Here is a 20,140-nt window from a genome sequence, read left to right on the forward strand (position 1 = left end):
TTATATTGTAAACTCAACTGCAATATTGTTAATAATTTTTTTTTAATTAATTAAACTATTTTTTGAAAACTTTTTTATTACAGAATTTTTTTTTATTTAACAGTAAAATTTTTATATTGTATTTAATAAATGTCAACTAAAAATATTTTGTATTACTTTATAATTAATTAGAAAAAAATGTTACTTTATATAACTTAATATATGTTTTTATACTTTATATACTGTATAATATACAGTGTATATATTAATACAGTACTATACTAATAGTGCATTAATAAGTGCAACTACAGTATTACGCAATAATTGTTATACACACATACATAAACACATACATACATAAATAAACACACATACATACATAAACACACACACATATACACTATAATAATAATATTATCAATGTCAATTTAATTATTTTTTTATCTAGTGCTACAATAGTACATAATATTACATATAAAATATATACATTACTAGTAAAAAACACTATAAATATAAAAACAAATATTATTTATTTAATATTATATTTATTAAATAAATATTTTATATAAAGTACTATAAAAAAGAAACTTTTAATTGAAAATAAATAATAATAATAATAATGTCTATTAAATATAATTTTGCGGGTAAAGTAGCCTTGATAACCGGGTCCAGTAGTGGTATAGGTGCCCAAATTGCCCGTATGTTTGCCCAATCGGGTGCCCAGGGAGTAGTCGTTACCGGTCGTAATGCCCGAAAAGTTACCGAAATTGGCCAACAGTGTCGCCAATTTTACCCACCAATAGGTACCGGTAGTTATTCCGATACTAATGATGACCCGGTACTCGAAATTGTAGCCGATTTGAACCTGGAGTCAGATATGCGTCGATTAGCCGACACGACTGTCCATCGATTTGGTCGTATCGATATACTAGTAAATAATGCCGGTTTCAGTACCCGATCGGGTATTCTAGAGGACAATTATGTCCGAAATTTTAGGAGTGTTTACCAAACAAATTTGGATTCCGTAGTATATCTAACACATTATTGTCTGAAATTTATGTGTCAACATCCGGGCACTGGTAGTTGTATTGTTAATATATCCAGTGTTCGCAGTACTCATACGGTAAGTCATACTATATTTTTTTTAATTAGTTTTAATTTTTTTTTTAAATTTTTATTAGAGATTAACGGCTTCGGCCTATTGTATGGCCAAAGCAGCGCTGGATATGTTTACCAAATGTATGGCCGCCGAGTTGGGACCGTTAGGTATCCGAGTTAATAGTGTTAAGTATGTATATATATTATATTATTTAAAAATTTAATTAATTTTTTTAAAAAATAAATATATTATTAGCATGCTAAGTTTTGTTGTTGTTGATACATTTAATTTTTAATTTAATTTTAAAAATAAATATTATTAGCATGCTAAGTTTTTATTTGTTGTTGATACATTTAATTTTAATTTAATTTTTAAATAAATATTATTAGCATTCTATTTTTTTTTATAAATTTACTTTTTAATTTATTTTTAAATAAATAATATTATAATGCTAATTAATCTTGATTGACATTTAATTTTTATTTAATTTTAAAAATAAATGTTAGCATGTTAAGTTTTTTTTAAACATTTAATTTTTAAATTATTATTTAAAAATATTATCAGCATGCTAATTTTTGTTTTTGTTAATATCTTTAATAGTAATTTTGTTTTTTTCAAAAGTCCCGGTACTGTTGTAACCAATTTTGCGTCGGTAGGCGCCACTGATGGTAACCCGACTGTGGCCAATAAAATTGCTGAGCAATATGAGCAATGGGCCCRGGTATACCCGATTGGCCGACCCGGTCAGCCCAGTGATATAGCATCGGCTGTACTGTATTTGGCCAGTCAGTCGGCCGAGTTTCTGACCGGTACGTTGTTGGTGGCCGACGGCGGACACCTTGCAGCCAATGCACAGATTAATTACTAATTAATTAATAAAAAATTAATAAATTATTAATTATTTTTTTTTTGAATTTAATATCTGTTATTCTAGTCTATTAGTATAATTAAAAAATTGTATTTTATTTAAAATTATTTACTAAAAAATAGTAAAATAAAATTATTAATAAATAATCCTATATTAATAGTTAATTTTTTTAATAATAAAAATTAAAAAAAACAGTTTTATATTTTCTAATTAATATAAATATAATTTAATATTTTTTTAGAAAACATTTTATTTTAAATCTATAATCAGATTTTTTTTTAAATTTAACTAATATAATATTTATAAATTGCATATAAATTAGTATTTTATTATAATATTAAAATTGTCTAGACAATATTTAGTTAAATATTAATAGTGTACTAAATAATCATTAATTTTATAATAAAATTAAAAAAAATTATATTACACAATTTGTTGACAAATATTTATTAAAACTTATTTAAATTTTTCAACAGTAAAAAACTATATTAAATTTTTCTATTTTTTAATTGTTTTTATTAATTTGTAAATTAAAATCTATTTTATAAACAAAAAAATCCATGATAATTGGACTAGTTGAATATATACTTAAATATTTTTAAAATCAATTTACAATAAATTGAAATCAACAATAAATATAATTGTGTTGAAAAAAATATAGTAATTTATTTTTCAAAATCAATATTTCTATAAATAATTAAAATTTTTATATTATACAATAATGATATCCTAGTATACTATTAATATTTAACTAGAATATAAAATTTAAAAATAATTTATATGCAACTATTATTTATTTATTAAAAATATATTTCATAAAATTTAATATTTAATTAGTTATTATTATAGATTGTCTATTAAACTATAAATTTCAATCATATATAAAGCATGTTTATTTCATTATATTTTAAATTTAAATAAAATAATATTATATTGAAAAATTTAAAATTTATTTTTAAAAAATTGTTTAAATAATATTGTAAAGTGTAAATTTAAAAAAAAATTACAAATGCTTGCTAATAGGATAATCAGAAATTTTAAATCAAAATTTATCAATTTAAATGCACTATTTAATTGTGCTAAAATTGTACTAGATGATGCAATAAATTTATTTGATAATTATAATAATACTACACCATTGATTGGCAACATTAGTGTCTATTTTAACCAAATTGTAATGTATTTTTTTTGTAAATTATAATTATAGTACTTAATTGTAAAATTTGTTTTTTGACATCTATTGAGTTAACAAAATTTTTTTAAATAATTTAATTAAAATTTGTTTTTAATTGTCTCAACAATCAAAAAAAAATAATTTATATAATGTTATTAAAAAATTTATTTATATAGATAAATTTGCATAATGGTTTTTATTTAATATGTTCAAGTCCAATGTTGATTATGGATACACTAGTTAAACGTACTAGACATAGGTAAAAATAATTTTAATTTTTTAAAAAATATTATATATTTATAAATATATATAAAAACATATAATTAATATATTTATACAAAAAAACTCAATAAATATTATTTAACTAAAAAATAAGATATATAATTTATTTATTTATTTTTGCAAATTTCATATAGTATCAAATTTATTAAAACTAACCATGATCAACATCAAAAAGATTTAACATTAGTATTGTTAAAAAATCAAGTATTTATTTAATAATTTTCATACAAAAAAAAATTTATTTGAAAATTTCTAATTTTTAGCTAATAATCAATTAATATATTTAATTTTTTAAAAATAATTCTTAAATAATTATAATTATTTTTGCAGACAATTAACCTAACAATAGATGTTAATTCAATAAATTATAAATCATTAAAATTTGCCGATAGTTTATCAACAATGATTGAAAATAGGCTAATAATAATGGGTAGTGTCTATCGTAAAACAATATCAACTAGCTACTTTGGATTTTTTAGCATATATGATTGGCAGGTCAGTATTTTTAATTAATAAAAAAATTACCAAGTAGTTTTTAAAAAATAAATTATTACTTTTATATATATAGACTTGGCTATCAATTATAATGTTATTAGTATCAAGTACAATCATACTAACAATACATAAATGTTTATTGAATAAAATTAGTAATATAATTATTAATAATAATAATTATTATTTATTTAAACTTATAATTAACTATTTAATTGATACAATTGATGTATTGACAATATCAAGTATATATAAAAAATATTTTTTTAGTTAATTTATTATCAATTATTACTAAAAAATTTATATTTATTTATTTATCTAGGTACAAAATTTTTCAAAATAGAAAAACAATTATTATTAATATGTTTCGTATTAATAATTGGTAAAACATTTATATTAAATTTTCTCAACAATGATATAACATCGGGAATGATTGAAATACCTGTCCAATTGATCGATTCGTTTCAAAATTTAGATAAAATTCAAATCAATAATAATAAAAAATTGCAACCAATTTGGTATCAAAATCCTATTGACGATTTTTCAACAAATGTAAATAAACTATTCATTAAAAAATATTATTAATTGTTTAGTATTTAGAATACAATTTTATTTTTATTAATTTTTTTAAAATTTAATAATTATATAATTTTTTAATTTTTAATAAGTTTATTAATTAATTAAATTTTTTAATTAGTTTATTTATTTTTTTTTAAATAAGTTTATTAATTTATTTAATTTTTTAATGAATTTATTAATTTATTTAATTTTTTTAAATAAGTTAATTAATTTATTTAATTTTTTTATTGAATTTATTAATTTATTTAATTTTATAAATAAGTTAATTAAATTATTTAATTTTTATTTTTATACGCAGAGTAAACTAACAAAAATTGAGAAAAAATATTATGATCAATCTAGATTAAATAATAATAATAATACTAAATATCAAATTGTTAGTACGTTTAAAAATTTTTTCCAAAATAATATCAGCAAAATTATACGATTGATACGCACCGATCGTACGCACGTACTAATTGGTCCAAATTTTTTGCGTAATATTTACACGTATTTACGCGATTCGCGTAATATTCATATATCTAAAGAGGAAACCTATTATCGTATTTTGGGTTATCTTATACATAAACAATACGCTAAATCATTAGTAGCTAAAGCATATAAATCAATGTATTTTTTTTATTAATTTTAAAAATATTTTCTAATTATTTTTTTTTTAAATTTTAATAATTAAAATTTTTTAATTTTAACTATTTTATTCAAAAGTCTAGTAAGTATGAAGGAAACAGGTATTACACGAAAAATGTATGAAATAGTTATTAAAAATATGATGACACTGTGGAGTAAACCAAAAATCAACAATAATAATAACCATAATGATTTTGATGATGATAATGCTAACAATATAAATTACATAATGCATATTAAAGATTTACATATAGCTATGGGACCAGTATTTTGTGGTTTATTTCTAACAATTTTTGTATTTTATTTTGAATTTTATTTAATTTATTATTAATTGTTTTATTTTGTGGTCTATTATTTATTTAATTTTAATTTTATTAAGTAGTAAATAAAAATTATAAAAAAACTATAATAATTTGTAATAGAATAAATTAAATATTTGTTTTAAAAAATTATTATAATTAATTTTATTTAACTAAAAATTTTATTTATTTATTTTTTTTGCAAATATAAATAAATTATTACATTAAATATTATTATTAAATTCAGTTATCAGTACTATTTTTTTTAAAAATTATTTTAATATTCAAAAAATTATTAATTATTAAAAAGTATTAAATATTATTATTAAAATTATATTATCTATTAATAAAAAAAAAATTTATCCAATAAACTCTAGTTTAGTTTATAAACAGTGTTACAGTATATACATGTACCAGTATATTGATTTCAATATAAATGTAATTATTTATATATATACTTAATTTTAACATTGAAAAAAATAACCTTGAATATAAAGAGTACTAAAAATTAAGTTTATCAAAATGTATGTATTGTTTATTTATAATATTTTATAAATCAAAATAATAATAATATTAATTAATGTTTTATTAAATAAAATAATATTTAATAATGTTTTATTAAATAAAATAATATTTAATAATGTTTTATTAAATAAAATAATATTTAATAATATATATATATATATATATATATATATATATATATAGTTATAAATACTGTATTTATTATAATAATAATACTGTAATATCAATATCAATAAATTAATGTTTTATTTAAAAAAAATAATAATATTTAAAAATATATTTAGTTATAAATACTGTATTAATAATAATAATAATAATTTGAATTAATATAATAATAAAATTATTTATTTATTTATTTAAATAATAATGTCGTCAATAGCCTATAATTTTTCAAATAAGATAGCCCTGGTTACAGGTTCATCATCGGGTATCGGTGCTGAAACATGTAGACAATTGGCCAAATCGGGTGCACGTGTAGTAGTAACGGGTCGATCGGCCGAGAAAATCTCGGAAGTGGCCACCGATTGTCGTCGGCTATTACCGCCCGTATCGTTACCGATAACCAAATCGGCCAGCGATTCACGTGTATTGGAATTAGTGGCCGATTTGACCCGTGATTCCGATCGTAGACGACTTGTTGCAGAAACTGTCCGACATTTTGGCGACCAAATTGATATACTGGTCAACAATGCTGGGTTCGCCCAGACGGCTGCCATTACCGATGGTTCATATATGACTGTCTATCGCCAGACAATGGACACACATTTGACAGCATCGGTATCTCTGACCCATTTGTGTGTACCGTATTTGCGCCGATCATCAACTGGCGGATCGGTAGTTAACGTGTCGAGTGTACGAAGCCGTCAAACGGTTAGTCTATCTATAAAATAATTTTTAATGTTTAATGTTTGAGAGGACAGTTAGGTTTGTTTTTTCTAATTAATAATTTTTTTTTTCTATTTATTACATGTATTGTTAATAATTTTTTTCTATAAAAAATTATTATTACATATATATTCAATAATTTAAAAAAAAATATTAAATTATTTATTTTTTAAATTATTAATACATGTATTGTCAATAATTTATTTTTTTAAAATTATTATTACAAGTATTGTCAATATTTTTTAAAAAGTATTACATGTTTTGTCAATAATTTATTTTTTTTTAAAATTATTATTTACATGTATTGTTAATAATTTTTTAAAAAATAATTATTTTACATGTATTGTCAATAATTTTTTTAATAAAATTATTATTACATGTATTGTCAATAATTTTTTTTTGTAAATTTTTTATATATATATAGAGACCCGAAGTTTCCGCTTATTGTATGTCCAAAGCAGCGCTGGATATGTTTACTAGATGTATGGCCGCCGAATTGGGCCCATTTGGTATACGTGTTAATAGTGTTAAGTAAGCAGTAACAGTTGATTATAAATAGTACTAATTTTCTACAAAAATATTTAGCATGCTAATTAAGTGTATATTTATTTATTTATTTTTTAAATAATAATATAGTCCCGGTGCTACCCGTACCAATTTGGCCATAACTGCGGGTATGACCCGGCAACAGTCGGACGAGTTTTACGATATGTATGCCTCAGTCTATCCGGTTGGCCGGTGCGCTGAACCCGGCGATATTGCCCGCGCCGTACTCTATTTGGCCAGCGATTCGGCCGCATTTGTTACGGGCAGTAATTTTCTGGTAGATGGCGGCCATTTAGCCGCTAATGTTTCAAAATATTAATTACGCAAAATAAAACAATAAATTTAAACTATTTAATTAATTTACAAATAAAATCAAAGTAATGATTATTATTATTATATATATATATATAWAAATATATGATTTAAAATATTTAATGTAAAAAAATGTTATACAAATTTTTATAGTGTATTAACTTAATAATGGACTGTAATTTTTTTTTTAAAAATAATTTTGTCTTGATAATTTATATTATAATATTTTATATTATGTCATTTTCTAAAAAAAATAAATATATTAAACTATAAATAAATTTTTAAAAAAATAATAATTTAATTTTTTAATAAAAATTAATTTATATATTTAGTTTTTTAATTTGAAAATTTATAAAAAATATTAGTAGTTGTTATTTTATAATTTATAATTTTTTATGGTAATTTTAATTATTTTCATTATTTATGATTTAAAATATGCAAATGAATAAAAAAATAATTTATTAAAAATTAAAAAACAGTTTATTATTGAATTTTTTATGACTATTAAATAATATATTAAGAAATTAAATTATTTATATAAAGTATAAGATTATATATATTGTATCGTATTATTAAACTTTTTTTATAACAATTAATCATTAAATAATAATAATAATTTGTTTATCAAAATTTTATTAAATAATACAATTATAATATTTTTCTATTGTATTTTTTATAATAAATAATACTAGTATTTACATAATTTTTCAAAAATCTATTATTTGTTATTTTTTATTGTAAATTTTCTGTTAATATTTAAAAATATTTTCTTTTTGTATTATAGTAAACATGCATTAATTATTTTTTTTAAAAAAATATAAATGCAATTGTTAAAAAAAATGTTATTTTTATGTTTATACTTATAATACAATATAGTAGTACTAATACTAAACAAAAATTATATTTTACCAAAAAAAAGTTGTTTTTGTATTTATATCAACAAAAAAAAAATTAAATACTAATAATTTGCGTTATTTATTGCTTATTTAAATTTTTGCTGTAATGATAATTGTATAAACTGTATGTTTAGGTGCAACTAATTTATTTAACTAAGCTTATTTTTTTATTTTTTTAAATAATATTTTTATTTTTTTAATTAATATTTTTAAAAAAATAAATAAAATTTAAATACCAATGTTATACTACAGTGAACTATTTCAACCGTTAGTCTCAACAATGTACCTGGTTGGTTTTCGTACTAGGCACGTCTATCAAAAATTACGTTATCAATTAATAATGTACTGGATACGTTCAATCTATATGGTGGCCATCCTATTATTCCTATACAATAGTTTCAGTAAACTGGTCACCATACAATCGCTAATTGTTATGCTAATAATTACCTTGCGTATAGTGGCTACCCAATATATTGTCTATACGCATACATGCGATCAGTATATAATTAATACGCAACTAACCACGTATCGCGTGTATAATTGTCTATTTAAATGGCGTGCGTACGTATTATTTAGCATGATAATTTTATCGGTCCTATTGTATGTAGTAATGGATGGGATAAAAATATTTTATTTCCATAAATTGTATATTATATGGACACTAACCCATCAGCAGCTACATGAGCCCATCGATAGTGATACTAGTTTGTCTATAATTGGCGATTGTCTACTATTTCTATTGTCGGCACAGTTACCACTAATATTATTTAGTTTACATTTATCATTGAAATGTCAAGCTATTAGCCTAATGTATAGTCAACTATACGCTGAGTTATTGGTGGCAATGGGCGACAGGGAGTCGATAGATAATAATGGTTTTATTATAAGCCCGGGTAGTCTAGTCGATCTACAGCGTCGACACTATCGTATCGGTGAACAGGTAGCCAAACTTCAGGGTCAGTCATCCAAATCGTTGCTTATTGTCTACGCTATAACTATCTACGATCTCTGTAAATATACGTTTCATTTGGTCAGTTATGTAAGATTCCCGGAATATTCTGGTAAAGTTTACTTATTAATAAAATCATTTTTTTTTGACTAATTTATTTTAATTACTTTAAAATATTTAATTTTTTTTAATTGATTTAATTGATTTACATTAACAACAAAAATAATAATAATAAGAAAATAAGTATTTATTTATTTATTTAACAATAATAATTATTATTTTCATAAAATGTTAGAATATTTTTTTTGAATATAATTATTAATAGATTTAAAAAAAAAACTATATCTATTAATTGAAATTTTTATTAATTTAATTATTTTACATTACATTTAATTATATAACATATTTTTATATTAAATTAATTGATCTATTATTTAATTATTAAAAAAAAAGTTTTTTGTTAAAATATTGTATTTAAATTTAATTTACAACAATAACAATAGCAAAATAATTCAAACATTTATTTATAATTAAGTTATTATTAAAACAATTATAAAAATTTCAGATTTTTTTTTGTATTATTTTTTTATAAAAAAAATAATTTTTTAAATAGATTTATAAATAAGATATTTATAATTAATTAATTGTTTTTTTAATTGTATTTAATTATCTAAATTTAGGCGATTGGTTTGATCTGCTAATGTCTAGCCATAGACTAATATTTATGACATTTATCTATCTATTGCTGACAGTAAGTGCCGCCCAAATGACTAGCCGTGCCCGCCGACTCCAGTCAATTGTAATGGCTATAATCAATAGGGAAAACATTTCTATACCCATCGATTGTTATCCCCAATTGAATCTACTATTAAATTATATATCCAGAGCACCGGTAGAATTGAATGCCGGTTCACTGTTTAGCATTAGATTGTCATTGTTGTGGACAACCATCAGTATTGTTATTACCTATTCGGTAGTCTATATACAGTTAGCAATATAAATATAAATTATTTAATATTTTAATAAACACTAAAATTTTAATTACTAATTAAAATTTTTAACAATTTTTAAAAAAAGTAATAAGTATTTATGTAATATTAATACACTTAAAATTATTTTTTAAAAAAAATAATACTATTTTTAACCGTTTATTCTAAACATAATATATATATAAATTAATAATGTATTAGTTATTTATAAAAAAATGTTACAATATTTTTTTGATTAAATTTTTTTTTAATAATTATTATTGTATGAAAAAAATAAGTTTTTTTTAATTAAAATAAATATTGTATTTATTATACTATTTAGAGAATTATTAAATAAATAATGATTTTATTTTTTTAGAAAGATATATAACTTTTTTTTATAAAAAAAATTATTTTATTTTCTAATTTTCATTCAAACTTATATTTTGACTGTAATTTATTTTTATTATATTTTTTTTATTATCAAATAGACATTTACTAAAAACAACATAATTTAAAAAAAACAAAATTAATATCATTTTCATTGACATAAACTAGAAAAAAGCAAATGTTTTTTATTTATTTATTAATAATTTTAAAAAAATTATTATTAATATTATATTTCCCTTTTAATGTTTGTATTAAAAAATAATGTTAAAAAACATATATATATATTTTCATATATAGTATTAATATATATATTTCTCCTTTATTATAATAATAGTTTTAATAACAAATAAAAAAAAATTATACATAAATACAGAATCTTGAATATTATAAATAAATTAAATTTAAAAATATTATTATTGATGGACATAATTGAAACCAAAAAATGGAGCTTGATAATAAAAATATATGTTTGTAACACATAGTAAATGATCACGCTACACTTTTAATATTTTAAATAAAACAAAAATATAAAATAAAATCAATAACAAGATTAATAAATAAAAATTAACAAAAAAAAAATAATATTATAGTCAATAAATGTACTATTTTTTCCACAAGCTGATTTATTTATATATATTAAAAAAAAAATTATCTAATTTTTAATTTAATTTTTTTCTAATTAATAAATACTACATTCAAACAAACAAAAAAAAACTTTATAAAATTAAGTAAATATTTTTTAATAAATATTAGTTACTATTAATTTTTTTTAATAAAAAATATTATTAAAATTTTTTAATTAATTATTAAAATTTTTTAATTAATTATTAAAATTTTTTAATTAATTATTAAAATTTTTTAATTAATTATTAAAATTTTTTAATTAATTATTTTTAAAAAAATATTTGAATTTTTTTATTTTTTTAAAAAAAGTTATTTATGTTACTTACTTTTAGAGGTCCACCGATATCTCCTTAGCCTCTAACCTTTTTGTCCGCCATTTTGTCCGCCATTTTGTCCACCATTTCGAACGCCGCCGCCGCCGCCGCCATTTACTTTGACATTATATCCGCCATTTTGACGGCCATTTTGTCGGCCATTTCGACCTCTATTTCGACGGCCATTTCGACGTCTATTTTGTCCGTTTCCTTGTCGACCACCACCACCACCACCACCACCACCACCACCGCCGCCGCCACCGCCAGGTCGACGTTTTTTTGATGTGATATCTTCACCGACCCGAAGCACTGGTCCAGCACCACCACCAGCAGCAGCAGCATCTCCTTCACCACCATCATCGCCATCATCTCCTCCTCCATCATCTCCACCTCCATCACCACCAGCATCGGGAGGACCACCAGCATCGGCAGCACCAACAGGACCGGCACTATCACCAACAGGACCGGCAGCAGCTGTACCAACAGCACCGGCAGCTGAACCAACAGCACCGGAAGCACCGGTAGCAGCAGCAGCACCACCAACAACGACAACAACAACATTGGGATTTAATTTTTTACTATCATCAGCGTTACCTGTTTGTTAAAATAATAATAATAATAATAATATTTTTAGCTAGTTAACTAGTTAATGTTTTTAGTTTCTAGTTAAAAATTATGTACATAGTAAATAAATGTTATATTTTAATAATAATAATAATAATAATAATAATAATAATAATAATAATAATAATAAAATATTAATTAGCTAGCTTAATTATATATATATATATTGAATAAAACTTACCATCATATATTGTTATTATAATACTAATAATTAAAAATAGTACTAGCTTAAAGTTTAATTTCATATTTTTTTCTTATTAATTAGTTAAATTATGTATTATATTTTTTGTTGCGATATCAATTAAATTGAAACTTAATTGATAGTTTTTTTTATAAAAAACTTTTAGATATACTTTTTTTACAAAAAAAATAATTAAAATAATACTAATTTATTTTTTAATATAATTTTTTTCATATGACGTTAGTTAGTAAGCAGGGATGGCTAAAAATAAAAATTATTTTAACTTAATTCTCAAAAATTACAAATAAAAAACAATTTTTTTAAACAATTATATTGTCAATGAAATAATTTTATTTATTTTTTTGAACATAATATATATATTAATATTTTTAAAAAGTGTATTAATATATACACAATATATTATTATACTATAATTGTATTTTTACAACCCTGATAATTTATTACTTATACTTATATTTTATGTTTAAAAATTAAATATAAAATTTATTTACTTATGTTTTAGTGTTTCGTTTAAAAAAAATTAATTAATAAATACTTATTTTTTATTCAATTAATGTTTTTTTTTATTTACGTCAATCTGATTACAATATGGTAACTAAACTATATATAATATAATATAATATAATATTATATAATATTATATAATATATTTTATATTAAATAAAAAAATATTTATCTAAACATCAATTTTTACTCTATAAAGTTTAGATTAAATTTTATTTTACAACAATATATAATATTTTTTTTATAAAAATATTTATTTGAAAAAATTATCTATATTTTTAATAAATTAAAAATAACATTATAATATATATCTATATATAATTATACAGTATATACAGTATATATAAATAATATAATAATTAATATATATATATATTTATATAATTATATTATAGATAATTTTATTTTCTTGATTAAAAAATAGTTTATAATAAAATATGTAAAATTTTATTTATTTTTTTAGTGATATTTATTTTTAAAAAAGCTAGTATCAATAATAATGATAAAAATAAAAAATGTTATTTAATAAATATATATATAATATTTAAAAAAATGTTGTATTATTATTATCTTAATTTATGTTAATTTCAATTTCCAGTTATTTTTAGAAATTATTACAAAATTTACGATTTTTTTTTAAAACATTTATGTTATTTTAGTAAATAATTTATTTAATATGTAAAATATTTATAACATAATATATCAATACATGTTTTACAAATTTTTATTACAATATATATGAATTCTAAAATAAAAGTTATTTATTATATATTAGGGGTGGTACACATATTACGTTCGCAATTAGATATTTAATATTTTTTAGTATTGCGGGGGAGGGGGTTTATAAAAATTTGAACGTAATTTTTTAAAAATAATTACTATATCTATTAGACATTTGGAAACAATAGGAGAGGGTGGAGGGAGTGAGCGGGTGTTGATTTTTTAAAAAAAGTGCGAACGTACTATGTGAACAGTCCCTTAGAAAAAAACTAGTAACTAGTTACTTATTTTTTTTTAAAAATATATTTATTATAATATTTAGCTAATAAATTAAAATACATTTATTATTTTATTTTTTTTTAAATAATATTATACTTATATTTAGACTTTTACGTTATATCGACCGCCATTTCCGCCGCCATTTTGACCGGCATTTCGTCGTCTATTTCGACGCCTCCTACGACGGCCATTTCGACCGCCGCCGCCCTGTTGTCTACCTCCACCTCCGCCGCCCCCACCCCTACCGCCTCCGCCCCCACCGCCGCCGCCCCCGCCATTTCGTCGACGCATTATTTTAACGACATCTGAACCGACCCGTAGTACCGGTGCTCCAGTATCTCCATCATCACTACCACCATCATCGCCATCATCTCCTCCTCCTCCTCCGTCATCACCATCATCTCCACCACCACCAGCATCGGGAGGACCACCAGCATCGGCAGCACCAACAGGACCGGCAGCTGAACCAACAGCACCGGCACCTATAGAACCGTTTACTACTTTTTTACTATCATCAGCATTACCTATACATTTGTAATGATAATAATAATAATAATTAATTATTTATTCAAAAAAAAATTATTACTAAATAAAAATTTATTTTTATAATAATAATAATAATAATAATAATAGCATATTTAGCTAAATAATAATTTATAATTTTTATATTTTTTTAATATTTAGTTAAAACGTTATATACAGTATATATATATATAATTACAAACTTACCATCGTATATTATTATAGCACTTAACATAATACAAATTAATAATAAAAGCTTAAAATTTAGTTTCATTTTTAGTTTAAATAAAAAAATTTTAATAATAAATTAGTATATTATTTGTTGATATTTAATTGTTGTTAGTTTTATGCTGTTTTTAGATCTAATTTTTTTTCTTTTTTTAAAAAAAATAAGTAAAAAATTAATTTACAAAACAAAAGTAATTTAATAAATAGTTTATTTTTATAATATTCATATGACGTTAGTTAGTTAGCAGGGATGGCAACGACAAACAAAATAAAAAGTGTATTATGTATAATCTATATAATACATGACAAATTTTGCCATACAAATACAAAAGTCATAGTATCAATAAACATTGATATAAGTAAAATTTAGCATGTTGTATTAGTAAAATCCAAAAATTGATTTTAATTTTCTATTTTATTACTATTATCTTAATTTATTTAAATTTAATTAACAAGTATATACAAAATATTACGAAATTAATGAATTTAAAAAAAAATATAATTTTTATATAATTTTTTTAATACACTATATATTAGTTTATTTTTTAAAAAATGTATAAATCATCACGTACATTTTATTATACTATTTAAAACAAAACCAAAAAATAAAACTTATATTTTTACAACCCTAATAATTATTATAGTTTATAATTTTATGTATATAAAAAATTTATAAAGTTTTATAAATAGTTTTTTTTACTTATGTTTATTAGTATTTAAAAATAAATTATATTTTTTATTATATAAAAAATTTACGTCAATCTGATAACAATATGGTAACAATAAAATTATATATTTTGAATGAATAGTATATTTAAAATATAAAACTTTTTTTTTTAAAAGTTAACAATAAAATTAAACAAATATGAAAATTCTAATATAAATATTAGTTTAATAAATAAATAATAATTTATTAAAACTTTTTTCACATTTTATTATATTATTTCAATAATTTATTTAAAAGTTTTTAAATACAACTATTTAAAAAAAACTAAAATTTTATGTTTAGCTATAGTATAATGAAAAATAATATCTTTTTAAATAAATAAATATATATTTAAATTATTATATTCAAAAAAATTAATTTAATGAAATTGTATTGAATATAATACAGTATTATTTTAAATGTATATTATTATTAGTATATTAAATAATTATTAAATATATATATATATTTTTTAATATTTATGTTGAATTCCTAGAATAATAATAGATTAAAATTATAATTAATTTTTATTTTAATAATATTTTAGAAAATATTTTTTTTAAACTATACTAACTATTATTATTATTATTATTATTATTATGATAATTATTAAAAATATATATATATTATTAGTATATATATTGTTTTATTTTAATATTTATGTTGAATTCCTAGAATAAAAATTAAAAAAAAATAATAATAGATTAAAATTATAATTAAATTTAAATTTTAATAATTTTTAACTAATACTAACTATTATTATTATTATAATTATTATGACTTATAGGATGCACCCGTTGTTGTTGTGTATGTTGTTGTTGTTGGTTAGCAGCAGCACCAGGTACTGGATATCTATCGCACAGGTAGGCATAATAACCAGTTAAAAAAGCTATACAAACACCCAATAGTCCATAACCGAAACCACGGCTCATTGTATTGATAATTATAGCCAACGATGCTATACAAAGAAATACGACCAAAAGAAACCGGATTTGTCGGTAAATACCATACAAACCAAACATTTCGATACCAGTGCTGATAGCGGTAAACATTATCATCAAATGATATTCAGATTGTCTGGATTCATAATCGCCGCCATTGTTTGTGTTGGTGTTAGGATCAGTAGATCCCGGTGCTTGACCCGGTGCTGATAGATATAGCATTATGTAGTACATGAGCGCAATTACCAAGCTCAAAACAAGTAGCCCGTGTATGGTTAGTAATATTAATTTTAATAATTTAAATGTTTCAAGGCTATCGATTTTAAAAGCCATTATTTATATATATATTTTTTTAATATATAAATATTATTATTATTATTGAATTATTATTTATTAATAAACTTATTAATTATTTCATTTAATTTTATAATTATAATTATAAATATTTATTTATTTTTTTAAATAATTGATTATTATTATAACTATATTATAACTAATATTTATTTATAAAAAAAAATAGTTAAATATTTATAACCGAATTTAGTTAAAAAAAAATAATTTTATATTTATTTCATTAATTAAAAATAAATTATTTATTTTTGTAAAAATATAGAAACATTTAAACTTTAGATAATATTATATATTAATTGTTAGAAATAATTTTTTTTAAAACACTTTTTTATTTATTATTTGTTTTGTTTATTCAAACATTATATACAGTTTGTTGTTTTGATCACTAATAACAACAACAATAGTTAGTTATTTTTTTATTATTGTTGTTTAGTATGTTTTTTTTGAGAGGATTAATATAAAAAAAAATTATTATTTTGATAATAATATAATTATGTATTCAATAAGTGTTTACATTAATGATAGCGCAAAGAGAGAGAGAGAGAGAGAGAGAGAGAGAGAGAGAGAGAGAGAGAGAGAGAGAGAGAGAGAGAGAGAGAGAGAGAGAGAGAGAGAGTAATTGCATTTTATTTAATATGTGATACGATTTTGTAATAATAATAATAATAATATTTTTTTAGACATTATTATATTATATTAGCATATAATCAATAAATAAAATAATGTTAATATTAAAAAAAATATATATATTATTAAAAATATTATTTAAAAATTTCATACAAAAAAAATATTTTTAAATTTATTTATTTTTAACTACTGTTTTTTTTTGTTGGATATAATGATCAATTAATTTTTAAAAATTATTTACAATTACTATTGTATAAATAAAAAAGATATTTTTTTGATAAAATAAATATATTAATAACTTTGCACTTAAAAAAAATTACTATAATTATATAAACACTTGATTTTAGTTTTATATTTAACAAAAAAATATATTTTTATTATATTCCCTTTTTTCCCCTCCTATTATCTAAATATACTAAATTGTTTTTAACCTTGAAACAATATTTATATACTTTAATTTTATAAAATATTTCATAAATTAATTTATATATTACATAAGATGTTTTTTATTATTTAAAAATATTATTTTAATAATACAAATATTAGTAATCAGTATAACAATTATAATAGAAATAAATAATTACAGTAATTAATTAACTAAAATTTTTAACTTTTTAAATTAGTAATGTATTTTATATAAAAATATTGTTTTTTAAATATTTATCTTTATAAATTATATAATTGTTTTTATATTTAATTAAAAAATTAAATGTTTTATTTTTAGAAAAATAAATTTTTAAACAAAAATCAATCAATCATTTATTTAAATTTTTTATAATAATAATACTAAAAGTTATGTTTTTAAAATCATTATTTTTGTTTATTAAGTATTAATATAAATATAACAACTAATAAAAAAAAGTAATATTTATTTTTTTTGATGATATAATTATGTATTCAATATATAATTTGATTTCAAATTTTAAAATATTAATATATAAATTTTTCAAGGCTAAAAATACTTAAAAATATTACATATATATAAAATTATATTCAATTTTTTTTATTAAATATTATATACAACTTATTTTGTTGTAAGTCGACTAAAATATTCAATAAAAATTATTAATTATTTTTACAATTGCTTATAAACATAGTTTTATAAAATATTAAAATCATCAGGATGAAAGTTTACTTAACACTATTATCAACATTATTATTAGTTGACTATGGTAAGTTTTTTTTCTATTAAAAAATAAATAAATAAATAAATGTATAATTATTTTAAACTATAATTTTATATTTAATAAAAAATCATTAATAAAATAATTTACTCGAAAATTAAATTAAAAAAATTTTTTTAAAATAATTTTATTTAATACAAAAAAACTATTTAAAAAAAATCTTATTTATTAATCAAAAAAAATAAATTATTAATAATTATTAAGATTTTCAATTAAAAATATAAATATTTTTTGTTTAATATAAAATTTTTGAATTTTAATTATATTTAATTAAAAAAAACAATTAACTAATTTTTTTTGCAATTTAATAATAATAATAATAATATTAATTAATTAATTATTAGTTATGTCCGCACAGTTGTTGTTGAACGATACTAAGCCCAGTGCCGATCCCCGACATAACACTGACTACTATGAGAAGCTAACTATAACTCAAATCAAGGATCAGATGGACAGGGATATGCTATACGTTAGCAGATTGATGGATACGGCCGAGCAGTTAGCAGTGGCCACTGGACTCATAATACCGCCGATGTTTTATCGGGACGCGCGTGAGTTTGTCCTGCAAACACTGGCACCGGAAACCTTGTGCACACTAGACTCGTGTCAATCGGATACTAATAAGACATTGTATGCTATGATAGCACGCGATGTATACGGTTTCCGACATATGACTGACCGGATAGTCAATGATAGGCAACACCAACAACAGTCGGTGTTCAGTACTACTACCGATACTACCGGTGCCGATGCCGATGAACAGCAACTGTTGGCTGATCTCGAGGCTCGTGAGGAATCACTGTTTCAGGCACTGACCTATATTGCCGATGTCAAGTCCCGTGGACCCAATGGACTGGTATTTATGTCAACGTTTCATAAAATGGTAATAATTTATTTTTGTTGTTGTTTCTATTGAGAAAATAGTTTATTATTATTATTATTATTATATAAATTTATTTTTTTTTTGAAATAGTAATAAAAGTAATACAAGTTTTTTTTATTTAAAAAATAACATTATTTCGATGCTTATGTCATATTGAAAATTATATTGTTTTTGTTTTTTATCCAAAAAAAAATAGTATTTTTGTTTAATTTTATTAAACAGTTTAGAAAATTAGATCTATTTATTATTATTATTATTATTATTATCATATTTTAGTATAATTTAAAATTATTTTTATTATTATTATTATTATATTTTAGTATAATTTAAAATTATTTTCAAAAAATAAATTAAATATTAAATAAATTATTTTTTAAATATTTATATATATATATATAATTTTTTATTAATATACAATATCTATAGATCTATACATATTTGGAAAAAGAGTTTCCCAAAATTAACCAGGCTATTCAACAATTGCCAACCAGTGATATACGTATCAAAAATATACAATTGCTCCTGGATGATTTACTATTGCTTACAAAAGAACCATGGTGA

General features: G+C 20.2%; 4 protein-coding genes across 5 annotated transcripts; 3 read left to right on the forward strand and 1 right to left on the reverse strand.

Annotated features, from left to right (window-relative positions):
* Positions 1-598: 598 nt before the first annotated feature.
* Positions 599-1,946, forward strand: LOC128953367 (uncharacterized oxidoreductase MexAM1_META1p0182-like). Its single transcript, XM_054298850.1, has 3 exons — positions 599-1,102; positions 1,161-1,267; positions 1,700-1,946. The coding sequence occupies exons 1-3, from the start codon at positions 599-601 to the stop codon at positions 1,944-1,946; spliced, it is 858 nt and encodes a 285-aa protein (XP_054154825.1).
* Positions 1,947-6,290: 4,344 nt separating this feature from the next.
* Positions 6,291-7,674, forward strand: LOC128953368 (uncharacterized oxidoreductase MexAM1_META1p0182-like). The gene is made up of 3 exons (XM_054298851.1): positions 6,291-6,794; positions 7,234-7,340; positions 7,446-7,674. Exons 1-3 carry the CDS (start codon positions 6,291-6,293, stop codon positions 7,672-7,674), a joined length of 840 nt encoding a protein of 279 aa, XP_054154826.1.
* Positions 7,675-11,226: 3,552 nt separating this feature from the next.
* Positions 11,227-12,745, reverse strand: LOC128953253 (uncharacterized). 2 transcript variants are annotated; one of them, XM_054298729.1, is made up of 3 exons: positions 12,614-12,745; positions 11,821-12,402; positions 11,227-11,364 (listed from the first exon to the last, which is right to left on the reverse strand). In XM_054298729.1, exons 1-2 carry the CDS (start codon positions 12,675-12,677, stop codon positions 11,852-11,854), a joined length of 615 nt encoding a protein of 204 aa, XP_054154704.1. In that variant the 5' UTR covers positions 12,678-12,745; the 3' UTR covers positions 11,227-11,364; positions 11,821-11,851. The 2 variants fall into 2 exon arrangements, with proteins under 2 accessions (XP_054154704.1, XP_054154703.1); XM_054298728.1 differs by having other exon boundaries at positions 11,227-11,369.
* Positions 12,746-18,630: 5,885 nt separating this feature from the next.
* Positions 18,631-20,140, forward strand: LOC128953369 (uncharacterized). Its single transcript, XM_054298852.1, has 3 exons — positions 18,631-18,684; positions 19,041-19,579; positions 20,006-20,140. Exons 1-3 carry the CDS (start codon positions 18,636-18,638, stop codon positions 20,138-20,140), a joined length of 723 nt encoding a protein of 240 aa, XP_054154827.1. The 5' UTR covers positions 18,631-18,635.

The sequence above is a fragment of the Oppia nitens genome, unplaced genomic scaffold, assembly GCF_028296485.1.
Source record: "Oppia nitens isolate AA-2021 unplaced genomic scaffold, nextdenovo-longstitch-racon4-pilon3 scaffold21_pilon_pilon_pilon, whole genome shotgun sequence".
Taxonomy (NCBI): Eukaryota; Metazoa; Arthropoda; class Arachnida; order Sarcoptiformes; family Oppiidae; genus Oppia; species Oppia nitens.